The sequence below is a fragment of the Rhea americana genome, unplaced genomic scaffold (assembly GCF_003343005.1).
Source record: "Rhea americana isolate MKP2758 unplaced genomic scaffold, rheAme1 scaffold_182, whole genome shotgun sequence".
Classification (NCBI taxonomy): domain Eukaryota; kingdom Metazoa; phylum Chordata; class Aves; order Rheiformes; family Rheidae; genus Rhea; species Rhea americana.
The window spans coordinates 396,779-414,340 of record NW_028185950.1 but is presented as its reverse complement, the minus strand read 5'-3'; the positions used below and the strand labels follow the sequence as shown (position 1 = coordinate 414,340).

Below are 17,562 nucleotides of genomic sequence, written 5' to 3'. Positions count from 1 at the left end.
TTTATTTTTATTTCTTTGATTCTTCTACTTTCTTCCCCCTAAGCCTTTGCCATTGGGTTCCAATCAAAATTTTACTGCTCTATTTTTATCTACTGCCTGTAAAAGCAACAAAAAGCCCATTTTTTTCCTCTTCTGTAGAAGCAAAAAAGAAACAAAAAAAGATAAATGGRTGTTATATAAATGGAGCCAGGGAGGTAGATAGGAGACATGGGTCCAATATTGGARGGAGTTGGTTAGGAAGGATGGAAAGAGGTTACTGGGAGAGGAAGGTTTGCAATGGCTTGGCCTGATCCCGCCTCGCACTGCCACTAGCTACTGGAAGAGCTTGACTGACTACAAAAACGAATTCTGCAAGATGTGTTTAAGTAAAGGAAAGCAACTCTAGGAACAAAAGGGACACTCTGGCAAGACATGACACTGATTCAAAATAAATATATTGGGTTTCCCCCAAAAAAGAAAAAAAACCCAAAACAACAAACCACCCAGTCCTGTACCCAGTAAAATCAGTGGGGAGTTTTTTTGATAAACTCTACTGACCCCAGGCTATGGCTTTTACCAATATATTAATTATAGGTTTGGTTTGACAAGTGGAGTTTGAACATGAAGAATTATACCGAAAAATGACTGTATTCACAAAGCTTTCTATGCAGCATGCATGTAGAAATTATGGAGGCTTCCAGAAAGCATAAAGGAATGAAAAAGATTATGCTGTCCATAAGGTAGCTYTGTAATAATTGGAGTCTGGCTGGTTTTAGTCTGATCTATGTGTATTAGCTTGCATTTCTGGAGGAAGCAGAGAGCCACCACTCTGCCCTTGGGGGCTGCAACTACTGACTGGGCTGGCAGGACAGTGCCTACGTCTCCAGCACTCCTTGTCAGTGCTGCTCTGCCTGTTGGTGCTGGGCATGCACACTAGCTGGTGCTGGTTCTAGCACAGCTCCGAGGGATGGCTGAGGAATTCCCTAGTTAGCCCCGTGGGTCTGCTCCAGCCCTGCATGAAACCAGCAGGGAGTGGGACAGGTCCCAGACCAGCCCCAATGGCCCAGTTCGGTGCTCGTATCTAAACCCAAAGGCTGGTTCCAGTCCATGAAGTGGAACAGRATACAAAAACCATGGGAACATCCTGGAGATAACTGCAAAAATCTTAATAAGCATCACTCAGTAGCAAGCAACATGTAGGCTGTTTTCTGCTGAGACCAGCTTTTCATGTGCTCTGAAACCTGGAAATGTGGCTGTCAAGTTCCCTCATAAAGATCTCAAGGCTTGTTGTCTGCCATGTCCAGTGAAGAAAGCACTGCGAATATACCTTGGTTCCCCAGCGGTATGAATCATGCACTCAAAGCTTGCTTAAGATTTTCTGTTGTTGGTTTGAAGTCTGCTGCTGCCCTATAGCAAATACAAAACTCTCCATTTTCTGGGAGATGTAACAATTTTTGCAGAATATTTTGCAGTCGAACTCTATTAGTCACAGTAGAACAGAAATAAAGAAGTGTATGTTTGTGTGTGAGACACAGGGAGAACTTCAMATCAGACGGAAAAATAGCTCATCTGCTTTGAAAAAGGCAGCTGTCATCTTCAACTATGGAGAGGGGGCACCAGGAAAACAGTAATGTAGTGGAGGTAGGCAACTAAAACAAGCACACACGTAAAGGCAAAAAAAAGCAGTGAGATGATTTTAAAGGGATGACGGGAGACAGAACAGCAAGAAGTAGATTTTCAAATCAGGCTACTAAAAAGTGCAGGTTAAATTTAACAGATCAAGCTAGTAACCAAACAAAAAAGACCTGGAACCATTCTTTGGGACAGATCCAGGCTTAAGAAGATGGCTGCTGCGTAGSACGAGGGAAGCCGGTTTACAGCCCCTTGGGAGCCCTCCTGCCCCAACTCGTGACATAAAAAAACAGTCATCCACACTTACAAGAGCAAGATCTCCCTGTTCCTTGAAACTTCTGGAGCTACCCCAGCTGGCAACATGGAGCTGCCACAACTCTTAGGTCTGGGTGCTTTCGCGGGCCTCCGAGGGAATGCTCCCCGCGCCGTCTCTGCAGAGCGGTTGTCGGAAAACCTCTCCCACGAGAGCAATGGAGGTGGATCTCTCCCACAGGTGACACGCAGACGCACAGTCCATTCACAGGAAAATGTAAGGGTTGTGTCAAGTCTAAAAGGGAAGCAAATTCAAACGTAATCCTGGCTTCAGGATTCAGGCGCACGTAGTCCTTGGGCTTTCCACGGGACTTGTGTCTCCTGTCTGTATCGCTCCATCTTTTCCTTGCTGCTCATTGAAATCTTTTCCAGGAAAAATAACTAACACTTGCAGGATCTGAAAGTCTGACACACTACATAACATATAGTGGTATACTCCAGTTTGATTCCTTCTTCTCTTGCCGCAGGCTGCTTTTCAGCTTACCCTCTTTTGAGCCTATCCATGGGACAAGTGAAGAGGTGGGTGGTGGTGGTGGAACAGCTCCTGGGAGGGAACAGAGCAGCTGAGCGGTCAAAACCACACACCACCACAAAGGCAAAAGCATAACTTCTGTGAGAAGGTGCCTGACATGGAGGCTTCACTGCAGGTTAAAAAATAGGGCATGTAAAATTAAAGAAATAAAAACTGAGTGGACAAGGAGGAGGGAAAAGCTCAGAAAGAGATTTCCTTGTGGTTTTTGATCTCCAATAAGGTTATTCAAGACCAATACAGAGGAAGGGCAAAACTCTTGGAAACCAAATGTTGAATATGCAGATGGGACCAAATACAGGGAATTTTAAATGATGCTGGTAGTTGCAGAGTCGGTTGGAAGACTGTGCACAAATTTCAGAAATGCCCATGTGTGAAAGCAGGTGATGTTTATAAGCCCTGATTCAAGGTGGAAAAAAAATGGCAAATAGACTCATGCTACCCCACAGTCTTCTGTGTCAAAGGCAGCGTTTTTAGACCAAAAATAGAAAATTTGTATGATACTGGCAAGTTCTCCTTTTTTTTTTTTTTTTTTTTTTTATTTAAAATACTGTACAAGAATGCTCTAGCTCCCCTCTAATGCCATAAACTCAAAGGCATGGTCATAAGGGAAAACAAAGTGAAGCTGAAGAACATGAGATAAAACAAACAGGATTTGCTTGTGGCAATGCTACGATCAGCCTCCTGGGAAGGTGGGCCCAGCGGAGAGCTACGTGAAAGAGTCTGTCGGCCCCTTGGTTAAAAGACAGCCACGCTGCAATAAGTCGTGAGGCTGTGCCTCCTTAAAACTGTAGAACGGACCGCTGGATGAAAGTGTCTTCCGAGATACCATTGCTGTTTTGAAGCAGTAGTTAGGGACTCCTGTATATTTTTTTATTGCATTAGGAAACAAAACCTTTAAAGCATTAAGACAGCCCTTTTACGTCCCTGCCAAAAGGATGTAGTTGATTCACAAGACACATTACGCTGCTGGCCTCAGGCTCCTGTCGAATGTTGCTTTATCTGCCTGCCTCTGTTTCTTTCCCTTGTGAGAGTCAGATCAGGAAAAGCTCACCCGGTGGCATGCGCATGCATGGTCAGTTTGGTTCACAGTGTCATGGTGAGAGGCTATTCCATGCCGCTCCGGAGGATCTGGTTGGCCGCAATCAACATCACGCTTATTATAAAGGCCATGGCAAACGCACAGATAAGGCTCTTCCGTACGCAGGTCTGTCTGTTCTGCTTCTGCGCGTGCACTACAGCAAGGAGAAGGAGGAGAAAAAGGGAAAGATGAGCTACTTGGCCCAAGAAACATTTTTGCTTTCCTATGTTTCCTTTATATTGTCTGAGCTCGGATGTCCTTTCTTTGCCTCAAAGTGTACCTGGAATCTAACCTTCTCTCCACCCCTTAAAGATGCCCCCATGCTGACCAAGTCTTACCTTTCCTTGGAGACTATTATCAGGTGAGTTCTGCGGGGACATTTCCAAATTATCTGCCTTACTGTTTATTACTGCCGAACGAATTTTATTAGATTCTCCACTCCCTTCATACTGCAGGAAGTCCTCTCATTCTCACCTTGACTTCTAAGCCATTCAAATGCTTGTAGATATATAAGAGTTTYAGTTCAGCTTTTGAGTTCTTTATGAAGTTTTCTCTGCAGTTATTTAATCAGACATATTGGTCTTCTGTAAATCCCCTTAGGCTCGTCTAGGCAGTTACGGGTCAACTGGGAATGAGCAGAGATTGAAGACATGCTCTGTGTCAACACTTTAAGAAACACTGTGATAGTTCCCATGAGTATGCACAGTGTGTTGATCRTTTTTCTGAACTGTCTTTAGGTTTTCTGTGCTTAGGCAAAATCAGATTAATTAAGAACCTTTTTCAAATGAAAGCTTGCAGAATAATTGGCAAATCACTGTCAAAAGYGGTGAGAGGAATTTTCAGCACTTAAAATACAGACAAATTGAGAMTTTTAGGGTTTGAGAGTATTTTATTTATTTATAAGTTCAGCGTGATGAGGCCTGCTCAAGCCAGCTCATGCCTTTCTCCCAGTCTCCCTACATATGAATATCAGAATAATAGGTGTTATTGGGGAGTACTGAGAAGATTAATCTGTTTGCGAAGGCTCAGAATGTCCTCCGAGAGAAACRCACATAAATTCAGAAGATCCTCATGTGCAGGGTGGAAAGCTCTGCCCTGCCCATGTGGCGGTAATGCATGGTCTTGTTTTAACATGAGAAAGGTGGATCCGAAGTGAAAATCTTATTTTTTTTCATGGAGAATACTAACAGCAGTGTATCTCCTTTCTCATCATACCGGTGATGACAGGAAACCTTCAGATAGTTGAGAACAGGCTCAGAATGAGAATAAACCTAAAAGTCAACTAGGAAAAGGCTTCCTGAGAGCCCAAGCCTGGAAAAATCCAGGAGGATGTTTTGAGAGTATATGGTAAAAACTCTTATTCTGATTCAGGCTTGAACCTTACAGCGCAAAGAGGGGGCAGCACTGGATGCTGCATTTTGAACACTTCCATTTCATTCCCCCTCACCTTCCTTGGTCAGGATTTAGCAGTGGATGTGTCCTGATCCCAGCTCCCACGCGTTCCCCAAGCATTAGCTCGGCGCCAGAGGCACAATAACCCCTTGTCAGGCAGCACTTTGACTGAAACCACCTAGGGCAGGGAAGTGCTGAGCAACCAATACTCCAAGGGGACTYGCTAAGTGCTGCATGGATAATGAAATCCCCTTATGGCAGCTCTCCTACATATTACTTGTTTTCTGCTTGCACTGCTCTACTCCCCGATTCCTTCATTTGCTTTTATAATGAATGCAGAATCAATACTGTGATTCCTTGGATTCACACATGATGCCCCAGCAGTTCGAGAAAGATTCTAAAATATAAGGCTTTGCTTACTGCTATTTCTTTACTTTGAAAACCTCCTCAACCAGTGGACAAAATGGTTCTGCAGAGCTGTTCAATGTGGGGTTCTGAGGTGAACTGTTGTGGCTAGGAGCAAAAATTGCCCACAGTTCAGTTTTCTGTGATGGCAGCWCTCTCCTCTTTAAAGCAAGAAGGATAATGCACCTTCAATGTTTCTTGCAGAAATAGCAGTATTCCTGAATCCAACAATTTCCTTAGACTGCTGTTTCATCRTCAAGTAAAAATAGAGCTTTAAAGTTTCAGGATCCAGGGTAAGTCATCATTTTTGTCCTTTATCTACTAGAAGGTATATCAAATATCCAAATGACCTGCCTCTCAAGAAAGGGGAAAAGTCTGCACYGAAATGTAAAGGTGTTGCAGACCCAGAAAGCCTCTCTTGCTGTTGGCTGGGCTCTGCAGGAATTACAGCAGTGAAGATGAGGATGCTGATATGATTCCCTTACCTCTTGCCATCCACAGGGAACAAAGAAGCTAAAATTGCTGTCCTCTTAAAATAGGAAAGAAGTCTGTCCAGGACTGCAGAAGCTCACATCCATGTTATCTAGATCTGAAAAGAGGAGGCCTTGAAGCCACTCCCTCTGCTGATATGGACTCTTGCAGGCCTGTGCCATTCAAGAGCAAACTTTCAGAACTGGCTTCTGGTTCTTCTTCTTTTTCCAGGGTGAAAGACTGCTGCTGTCCTAAGAAGGGATATATGTTAAGGTGGAGCCACCTCCATTCTGGAAGGATGAGTGGGGATCAAGGAYTAGTTTAGCTAACTGGAAATAAAAATAGGCCAAGGTAGAAGGCAGCCTGAACTCTGCTATAAAGTGTATGGGCCTGCTGCCTAATATGAGGAAAGCAAGCTTTGTCAGATGCATTTGCCCTCATTACGAACTGATGGGTCTTTGTTCTTGATTCTCTCATTTYTCCGAACGCCTAGAGCTTTTGAGCATGGCACCTGTGCTTTCCCCTGCCAGTTTCCACAGCGGGCATTACCTTGGGGGCTGGCCACTTGGTCTCTTTTACATTTCGTTGCCAGYAGAAGTTGCTACTACGCGTGGGATACGCTGGTGGTTTGGACGTGAGCTSGTTCCTCAAACCTCATCAGAGTGGGGAGTTCCTCTGGAGATGTCCCAGTCTGCTGTTAGCAGGGTAGAGCAACTCCCCAGACTGACCRACATAAAGGAAATCTCAGGAAGCAAAGGCATGTTGACGCAGAGGTATCTTTCCTCTCTCAATATACAGGGGATGCACTGGATGGAAGGGCGGACTCTGTTGCGGTGTTACCTGGTGGCAGAGACAGGGTACCACTGCTGAGTGGCCCAGCAGCTGCACGCACCTAGTGACATGAGCAATATTTTGGRGCCTGCATCTGGCTAACTGCTGCCTGGCAAGCTGTGGCCTGAGGGCTTTGCCAGATCTTCACAGTGGAATACCTGCTGGAGGAGACTGGCTGCAACTTCTCTGCTGGGATATGGGGCAGATCGGTCCAGCCCATTTCAGGGTGCGTGAATCCACCCGCTGTGGCAGYAAGGATGGTTATGATGCAGACGGTGTGTTTGAGATCCCCAGGGTAAGAGCTAAGAACCTTCCGCAGAAAAATGCCTGCTAACGTGAACTGTTACAGTGTGTTTACAGTGACTTTTGTCATAAACTTGCCAAAGGTGAGTGATATTTGCTTTCTCTGGCTGGCTAGAGATTTATTTTCATCTTAAGAGGTCAATTTTACATTCCCACTGCCCTTAGCAGAGGAGAAGATGCTCCTAATAGTTGTTTGGGGTAGAGATGTGGGGAAGCTGTGGCAGGTCTTGAATATCCAATTAATATGAATGTCAGGGCTGAGGAYGAAGTACCTGTGGTAGGCACCACGGGTCACCGCAGCCTTACAGCATCCTTGTTTGCCATGAATTTAACATTGTGAGCATTTTTATAAAGGGAACTGCCAGACAAATGACTCTCGTGCTACAGATCTTTGTTTGTACAACATTAATGCAAACTGTTGTCCTTTCCTTGTGTGTCTTCCCACAAAATACATACACTCTTCTTGGCTCTCAGCTTCATTGKCCTGCCCTAAGCCTTAATTAAAAATCATGAGATAGGCTAAAGATAAAACCATGCATTCCTTTTGGTTGTATTCTTTATCGCCTGGGCTGGTGTGGGCTGCTTGTACTGAGGAACTGGCGTCGTCATTCCTTTGCTCTTCCTCAAGTAGAAGGCAAATTGACCCCCATCCCTCCCTAGAAACAGTATAGGGCGAAAGCTGTAACRTAAGTGTAGCTCTGATTTCTTGGGGATGTCCAGAGTGAATTGACCAAAATCCTGGACTTGTCCATGGCTATAATGTGAATTTTGTATTTGGTTTAARGTGCGTRTGTGTGTGTGTGAGAGAGAATTAATGTTTCGTGTTGACAAAGGAAGAACGTTATAAAGCTCGGATCTGAAGGCCACTTCATGACAAGATGCCGTGATGTCAGAATTGAGAGAATGACACAAATTTACAGTTGTATATATTTGTACCAGAGTTGGTGTTATTTGTACAATGCTGGTTGGTGTCTGGCTGTTTTTTACCAGTACTGCCAATTTTTGTGGATAGTTATACTGGCATAAATTTGACTTATAAATTGTCTTATCAGAGAGAAAAAATCTTTCTTTGATCTTTGCAGGAGCAAACTAGATTGATGCAAGTGCTTTTTAATAGGAGGCAGACACCATCCACTGCCAATATAGCAATACTTTTCCTGGAGTGGTGCAGAGGGGAGTACGTTTATCCAGATACCAACCCCCAAGTTCTCTGCAGACCTGACTTTCCAGGTATCTCCAGACTTTTTGATGCTGAACATTTCTCTATTTATGAATTTGGCAGAGCTGAGCTGAGGCAGGTACCACCACCTGTGTGTGGGACAGGGAAGGCASGGGTTTGGGGGCTTCATTTTGGAGGGAAGAAATTATCCCGTGCTGACAGTGAGTGTAGATTTTCCTTTAAAGCACAGTAGTGAACGTACCTGCCATCTCTCTTCCCTTAGGAGCTGTTCCCAAATCTCAGTGAAAACCACTGGGATCCTAGCTTCATTCCTACTCACAATTAAAGGCACTTTGAATGTGGTGGATCAAATGTACATTAAATGCAGATGCAAACTGCTAAGCTAGTCCTTTTAGGCTATGCTTACAGTTGAAGATAGGTGCAGTTCATCCCATCCGAATATAGTGCTTAAAATAAATCAGAGGCATTGCACCCAGAAAGCATCTGCTTCATTCTACTAATTAAGATGTGAGTAAAGGGTGACTAAGTTACATGGGGATGCTTCTGTACAGCCATCTAAAGCTGAGCTGCTGTCTAATCTTCATGACAGCTCTCCTTACTGCCATCAATCTGCTTCACACCCCACACTTGCTGCACTGGAGCCCTGCAGGGAGGTTAGCGTATGGGAAATGGGAATGCTGAGTGCAGCCGCATCTCCTCTGGCACAAGTAGGTCATTCAGATACCGGCTGCGTCCAGCCTGGAGAGCTGAAGTGACAATACTGGCTCTCAGCCTGCTTTTCCTGAGAAAAATACTCATGTCAGAAAGGCCACAGACCGGAGCCACCCCCTTCTTCTGGGACGTGAAGCAAAATTTTGCATCTTGGTTGACAGTGTTCAGTTGATCTTCACTCTCTGGGGGACTTGTGCGTGCGTGTGTGTATTTCTAACAACATCTAAAAAAGGGTCTGTTTTGCTTCTAGGTTCTGCCTAGCACCACTAATGCCAACATCCCACGAGAAAAGCTGTTTTTGCTGTACTTTTGGAAGCTAGGACTTTCAGAATGAGATGCTGAGCATTCAGTTTATTGGACCCATCTTTTGTGACTGGGGCAGTTCACTAAGCAGAAATAAGTCCTGTCTGCATGCATCTTGCAGCAGTGACAGCTGCASGCTGGCGCATGTCTCCGCTGAATCAGCAGGTCACTGGGGACCAACAACTTCCATTCATGTAAGCAAGCATCCCTTCCTGCTTCTCTCCAGAAAGGCAGAAAATGTTGCTTGACTTGATTTGAAAAGTGTCACTGCTTACCTCCCTCTTGCAGGCTTTTTAAAATTCAGCTATGCTCTTCCACATCTTTTCCGCAGTGTTTAGCAGAGGTTGAGCATGCTGGATACATTTTCTGAATCCTGTTAATTAGCTAGGCAAAGAATTGCACTAGTGTATCTCTCYGTTGCTTTGTTTTAGAGATGCATCAGCATCTCTGCATTGTGGTCTCCTGCTTGGTGCCTTTTCAGGGATGGTGCTGAGCAAGTGGTATAAGTGCACGGGAAGGTACGGTGCAGATGCACCAGCTCTGCTCATTGCTATTGGTATAATGTGGAGCTGTGCTAAAACCAGCCCTATCTCTTTGGCTTGGCCCAGCCCTGAGCTGATACGGGTGTAYTGCTGGTGGGCTAGGAGCTAATTTATTTGCCAGGAGTTCAAGGATTTCTGTAATGTCAAWAAACAGGATTTGGGCAATGTAGATAAAATTGTGTGTGCCCTGATACGATGTTACACTGAGAGCAAAAAAAGACAAGATTGAATGTTTACCACAAATCTTCCTTCTCATTTCCTAACAGACACTGAACTGACTTTCACAGTGGTTCCAAAGTGGAAAATCTGCCCAGGCACCACCTCATGACTCTGTGACTAAGTTGTTTTATTAATCTTTGYGTGGTACAACAATGGTTTTTAAGATAGCAGTAATAAGCAGTTATTCTATGTAGAATGAGATATTTATGACTCTAACACAGTGCTGTAGTGCAGAGAAAGAAAGGTGTGGTGTGATAGCATAGGCCTTGAGAAGCGCATACACAGGATTCGGCGTGGAGGAGAGCAGGYGTGGGATGCTGAGAGACGGGGCACAGGCTCCCACTGAACACCCCACGGCTATAAAGAACCCACCACTGGTCAGTTAAAAAAAAAAAGGCAGATTTGGAGCTGGATAAACAAAGATACAGTATCTAACATACATAAATGGCATTATATATAGTAAAGGTGGATGTAACCTGGAGCTGCAGACTAATGAAAAAAAAAAAAAAAAANATTATATATAGTAAAGGTGGATGTAACCTGGAGCTGCAGAGTAATGAAAAAAAAAAAAAAAAAAGAGAAAGGAGTGAAAGTATGTTATCAGCTTAAAAAAGGACCCCAAGTGGATCATATCCCTCCCAGCAAAGGACTCAAGAGGCTGACGACTTGCCATAACACCCTCCCCTGCCAAGACCAGCATGAAACCTCTGACCTTAGGATCCACAAGAGCAGTGGAAGTGAGCGTGTAACACCAGGGCAAGGGGCAGAGACTATGAAGTGTGTGTGTTACAATTTTAAACTATTGCTGTGGCTTTTTTTCTCTATATATGTTCTCTAACTGCAATATTAGTCTTTCTTTTTCTGTAACAATTAGTTCTGGACTAATAGTGATCAGATCTTAGGATTTCAATTATACTAACAATAAATTCTTGGCTTTACTTATTTACTTACTCTTTGCCCATAAACAAGATTTTAAACATAGCAATGCCTACACCATTGAATACCACAAGCCTAACAGCTTGCTGCAGTAGGAGCTGGGTGCCCATAAAATCTCTCTAGTTAAGTAGAGAGATGCATATTTTTGTAGGGGAATTCAATCTATCTTAGACACTTACCTTAGCGTGGGCTGCATGGCCCTCTGCATGACTCCTGCCAAGGAGAGAAAGGCCAGGAGCACTTCAAAGCACTAGTCCATACCTCTGCCTGAGGACAGGATTGACTTCAATCACATGGAAGAAGGCTAAAGGCCAGTTCCTGAGCTTTTTAAGTGTGTAATTGCTACTTACTGTAAATAGGCTAGCTCCCTTGTATCCTTGTTGGTTAGCTGACCAGACTCAGACTTCCAGAAAGGAAACAGAAAAAGAATCATTTCATTGAAACACAGGAACTTTCTCACCTTCAAACTCTGTTTGGCAGTTGCCAGAGTTTTCATTTAAACTCTCCTCTTCATTGATAATGATGTTTTCAATGTCCTTCATCGTTAGGTGGTCCCGGAACGCATGGTAGAGGATGTGTTTCAGCTCCTCCAGCGTTATCCTCTGCATGTCAAACTGTGGGAAGAGACCGAGTTAGACTTGGCCAGTGGTTACAAGCACGGTACTCAAAGGAACAGAGACATGCTGGCACATCACAGCTCCCTGCTCATGTTTGYTTTCAATCTCCTTTCAACACCTCAATGTAACCTCACAAATTTTGCTCTTCCAGGTTCATTTAGCACCAACAGTACAGAACATTACAAATGGACATTGCCAGAGCTCTTGCCGTGTTACTTACTGCCAGTAGAGCAGTAGAGAGAAGTATAGCCTTGTGCAGAGGTGGCTTTCCAGGCTGGAGATGTACCAATTCACMATTGATCCCTGCCATCCCAGCACAGGTAACTCCCCAAGATGTTCACCTGACACCTCCTACTCTTCCTTGCCATGAGCCACAACCTTTGCCCTGACCTCAGGCATCTGTGTAGGGAGCAGAGAACTTTTCCTTTGTAGCTGACTCTGCTGTAGATTCCGTAGGTAAGTTTTGCTCCTATACATACCAGACACCTGCTTTAAAACCAGTGGATTCCTGCAGAATATGTAGAAGCAAGCATTTTGCAGCAGAAGAATGATGCATATGTGTACGCTTCATGGTATTAATGTCTGCTCGTGGTACACAGAGAGGGCATTCACAGCAGCTGATTCTCATAGCCAGCGGAGGAGGCCAGTCTCTGAACCGCTTGTGCAGTCAACGAAGAAGGACACTCTGCAGTCTCCCCCATGCTGCTGACTAGAGGCAAGTGGTCATTACATATAGTACCTTAATAACAGCCTTATGGTGCAAAACACTGATGTGCCTTAGGCAGTGAACACCAGGACTTCTACACTCTTCTCTAGCCAAACATGCAAGAAACTTCAGAAAGACCRAACAACGTCTCTGAATTAACACTCTGGTGGAGGAAAAGAGATGTGATCTTGCRCCTACCACTACAGTTAAAGTGTGTTGATAGCATGCGATCAGACTGCATATCCAGCATTTCAGAAATGGAATAGCAAGAATCACCCCCCCCCCAGCCTGATAAGAGCAGGAGCAATCTTACTGGTTCCTTGTTGCTCAGTGTGTTATCTAAGGTCGTTTTCCCTGACCACTGCTGCACACCTCATTGCACAGATGAAAAATCATTAATCCTCAGAGTGATTACTGGAGGAAAACAAGTGCACTTTCATTAAACTAGACCTCTGAAATATGTAAGTCTGCGTATGCGTGTGTGTTTGYATGTGTGTATTGACAGATTTGCACACATTCATATATATTTGTTTGTCTGCACTTAGAAGCATTGACCTCTACAATTTTTTTTTTTATTATTCTTTTTGGGGGAGGTGGGCAATGATTAAAAGCCTGGTGCATAAAATCTGTGGAAAATTGTAGCAGATAGCACCAACAAGAGCTAAAGTTCCCATCTTTGTCCCAGATGAATTCTCTGAAAAGCTTGTCTGTTGGGTTTCTTAGCTGTGCTCCTGCCATGTTCCTCAAGGAAAACAGTGTTCATGCTGCCCAACTAAAAATAGTGAGCACATAATTGTCACCAGTGGTCCCTTGTCTCACAGTTCAAAGTTGGCATTGCAAATCCCCCTGGTATTTAGTCACAAATTTCCAACTTGCTTTGTTGTGCATGAAGAAATTTGTCCTGCCATATTCTGCTTTAAAAGAACAAGTAGAATTGAGCAACTCTGTACTTCACAGTCRGTCTGATTACGAAAAGTATTTCTTCTGGCAGCTAGGGGTGTGGGAATGGGGGCTATCATGTGCAGTTGTCTTAGAGCAGTGGCAGRTGGCATCGTTAGGGGAGGTTTGCAAAATGCCTTGAGGCTGTCTCCCTTCCACCCCTGGAAGGTAGTTGACCCCCAGGGCTACAAGTGATCAGTCAAGTCTGCTTGTCTAACTGCGCTGAAAATGCACCATTGCCATGGAGAAGAATCTGATCCGTCTTCAGTGGAAGGGGTGATTGAGGTGTAAATGTCTAGGGAGTGAGCTGAGCCCTCTGGGTGGGAGRGCAATTCTGGGGTAAAAGCAGTGCTTTCTCACCTGCTGCCCAGCTTTCTGCTTTCCCTTACRGTCTTTGTCCATAGGGAACTCAGAACCAAACTGGAGCCCTGGCATCTTCCAGAGTTAATCAATTTGCCAAAATCCATAATTTCATCCTGGTGGTCACTTCATATCAATCTGCGCAGCCTGTCTTTGTGTGGTTTATTCCATCTCATCGGGATATAATGTGCAATCCCTGTTAGAGGCTTTTTCCATGTTCTTGGTGCTAAGAAAGTTTTCTGAGATCAATGCAGACTTATTTACTTTTTTTTTCTTTTCTCCCTTTCAGGGAATGGTCTTTCTACAAGTCATCTAAGACCTCTGTTCACCCACTACTGGATGACTGCTTACCCCTGAGAGTTCTAGGTCTGCAGAAGTGTCTCTGCGATTTGCTCTTCACTGTACACTTTATTTTTAGGTTTCCTCATATGTCCTTTTCTCAGGGTGTCTGCAGGGACACATGAGCCTCCTTTGAACATGCTGGAGGTTCTCACAGACTTCACATGGGAAAGATGATACTTACAGAACAGGGACTTCCTGAATGGTGTGTGCATGCAGGCTTTGTGGGGAGCAAGGAGTAAAGGAGAATTAAATACTTCAGGATCTGCCTCACTRCATCCCAAGGCTACTGTAGTGGAAGAGAAACATCTCTGGATCAGCCCACTGCTCTTTCACATCTGCTTCCAGCTTCGGTCAGCTTTGTCAGAAAAGAACAATGACACAATCCGCGAGRCAAAGACGGACATTGGCAGGTTCCCCATCCCTGCTGTCTTCTCCTCAGCAGCAACTCTACTTGGGCTAAAGAAGTGGTGTGGAGAATGCCAGCTCCCTCATTAACTGGACAGGTTGAGACAAAGGCAGGCAGTGAACCATTCCCCATCCCCAGCTAGTCAGCACCCTGCCAGTGATTGCATATGGGTTGGGATGCTGGACTGCAAGTGACTGGTTGACTCCCACTGCTGCAAGTAATCTCTGGTTAGTGTCAGGATGCCATCCATTTGCTGTTGCTGTTGTCAGAGCACATCCGTCAACTTGCTTGCATGTGGTTTCCCTGGCAGAGTATTGCCCTGGTGCATAAAGACTTGGCGCATTTCATTAAACCTCTCTAAGGATAAAATAGAGAATTAAGAGTAGCTCGGGAATTTCTTAGATGTGGGAATTTTACTTTGAAAGAACTCAGAACTACATGTGTGAAAACTAACCATGAGACACACCACCCCCTATGTTGACATACATTGCTCCTTTCCTTTGCAGCTCTCCTTTTACAGCAGCATCACTACTAACAAACTTTTGCAGAGGCTACTGTGATGCTACTTGTTGTCTTGCTTCTAGCTACTTGGGATACAAAAACAGTCATTGGTATCTTCTAATCTGCTTAATAATGTGGGAACTGTAATGATTTGTGAGTTTCTGGTCTTTCTGTACCAGTCAATCTGTTTAGTTGGAAACAATTGTTGTCTTGCTGAAATGCACGTGTTGCYGAGTCTCCAGCTCTTGCTTTTAGGCCTTATGCTAATATAAGGAGAATTTATTCTCTCCTGTTATTTTTCCTTTATGATTTTGTCTTTTAGAAAGAGGATCCATCTCAGATGGGTTTCAAAGTCACTCTTAGTGACTTGTGYCCTGAGTGTTCGGCCTGCTGGCAAGCATATATTCCTTGGTTCTATTTGTTTCTAGCTTGTCCTAAGTTCACAGTACATGCACGCTGGAGACATTTCTTCCATTAGATAAGTATGTCTTCTGGAACCAAATCATAGTGCAGAACTTTGTCCAGACTGGGATACAGCTTAATGCAGTCAGAGACTTTGCATTGGGTTTGGGCTCCCATGTAATTTCTTCTATCATTGCTCTCAAATATGGTAGTTTTCCTGATTCACTTTTCAATTACACTGGCTTTTTATTGCTATAATGATGGTAACCAGGGAGCAACTCTTAACTTTTATTGGTTCCACTGAGAGGAAAACTGACTGCTGCAAGCTGAAAACTTTCTATAGGATTTATAATTAGAAGAAATCAATGATGCCATTTCAGAACTGCTGCTCTTGGAATACATAGTAACCAATGATACAGAAACAAACTGTGTCTAACGCTGATGCTTAAATGCACCAAGTGATACAGTGAGTACCCTGAATGAAAACCAACTGCTTGTACAGGTGTTTAGCTTCCTATGGAGAGCACTGGGAATCATCCCCTGCAGGTTCTGATGGACTTTAGTAACCATCACCAGCAAGGACATCTCTTGGAGTCAGAGAATGTTGCCCCAGGAAATATTCAGAAGGGAAAGTGGACCTGATCCAATCCAGTCAATATCTTCCAGACTCCTTCTCGCTTTAAATTTCCTGCTGGGAATGAAAGCACAGTCCCTGCTAGTTCCTCCAGTCTCCATACCCCTGATTTCCAAATTTTGCTGTTGGCTAATAGCTACTATGGCTGCAGAGTACCATTTTGATTATTGGCAGATACTTAGCTGTCCTACTACTGCCACTGATCTATGCAGGGGAACAACCCTATGATAAGAGCTTTCTTCTTCACAGTGTTAGACACTGAAATATTACTTATGATCATTTCCTTTAATGTCAGCTCAGCTTTTAAAATATAGTGGGAGGGCTCTTTCATTGAATCCTCAGTTGGCCTCACTGCCTTACAGACTGAGGAGCGCCAGGCAGCCACCCTGCGCAGCGCAGTGATAGGGACCGTTCTGGTGATGCCCACACATGCAGGAGCCTGCCACACCAGGGTTTCAGAGCCTGTGACATGCCTGACTTCCCTACAGTGTCAGCAAAGTGTGGGCACTCTCCTTGTGTATAGATTCAACTTTCACAGCTCCCTTGCAAAATCTATCAAAACTGCATCAATTAAAGTGGGGGCAGAACTGGTTCCTCTAGCAGTTATGGTTTTAGCTAGGAGAACACTTGGATGTTATTTTTTCYTGAGACTGTTTGGCACAGTTTTCTCATGTAAGCCATCTGAAAAGGTCTTTTTCTGCCTTGCCACTTTCCATGAGGGCTCCAAATGATCTTCATGTCTACTGACTTGATAATCACACTTCAGGATGGGAGACTTTGAGACAGCAGCAGGAGAGAAGGTTCTTGAATGGTACTTTTGAGTATCAGGTCTGCAAAGCCAAAAGCTTCCTGTTTCATAAATTCCTTGTTTGAAGCAGGCCTTGCTAATTCTGAACAATGAGTATAATATTTTTGTCTTTGCTATCAGACCTATTGCACTCCAAGCCATGTATTTCTTGAACACTGCAAGGTTTTATAGCTTGCTACATCTGAGTAAGCTGACCAATTACCGTTGTTTTCTAGCATGCTGGACTTGCAAATTTGACCTACTTTAACCACACGCAATTTTGTACTGGGTTTTCACAGCCTATGTTCACAGTTAGATAAAAAGTGATARGGTGATCCTATGCACACAGCCGTAAATTCACCATCACACCTTGCTCCACTCCTGTCAGCCACGTGTCCACAGTACATTGCAGCAAATGCAAACTGGCTCTGCCCACCTTCCCAGCCAGCTGAAAAGCCTTGGGACATGGCCCAAAAATATTCTGCCTCTGCACAGCAGCTGGCTGGGCTTTGTGCTGTGTTAATCACAGTCGTGTTGGCTCTGGGTAGCTCTGAAGGCACACATGGYTTCTGTGAGCGCTCACAGCATATTGCATAGCTGTTCCTTTTGTCAGCTGGGCTTTGAGCTCATAAACTACTGATCTGGGACTGTTCTATAGGGCCAGTGTTTAATGTTGGCCACAGATGAATGCACAGAGCCCCAGTCTTCTCAATGCAGAATCTAATGTTTTCCCAGCTCTGTCTGGGGGCCAGATGAATGGCCGTTTTGTACTGACTGTACTTGCTAGATAAGCTCAGCCACAGATATTTTATAATGAGAGGGAAACTGTGTATGCTGAAAAAGCCAGCAGTGTYGGGAGCAGCGGTGAGAACATGCACAAAAGGGAGCGAGCTCCTGCAAGTGAAGCTGCATTTGCAGATGGGATTTGTACTGTGCAGGCTGAAGGACTCACTAGTGATGACTAAGAGACAGCTAGCACCATTTCAATCCATGGCACTGTCTGTAATGCACTGTAGTTGGCCCGTGCTGTAAAAGATCCTGG

The 17,562-nt window shown here is 44.4% G+C and overlaps 1 protein-coding gene across 2 annotated transcripts in view; it reads right to left on the bottom strand.

The window, feature by feature from the left end:
• Positions 1–6: 6 nt before the first annotated feature.
• Positions 7–17,562, bottom strand: part of CALN1 (calneuron 1) — a 147,749-nt gene continuing 130,193 nt past the window's right edge. For both annotated transcript variants that reach the window (XM_085302017.1, XM_085302018.1), the window contains exons 5-6: positions 11,287–11,440; positions 7–3,687 (exon numbers count right to left, since the gene is read on the bottom strand). In XM_085302017.1, the coding sequence (XP_085158143.1) occupies positions 3,560–3,687; positions 11,287–11,440 (282 nt within the window). In that variant the 3' untranslated portion in view covers positions 7–3,559. The remainder of the gene's footprint in view (positions 3,688–11,286; positions 11,441–17,562) is intronic.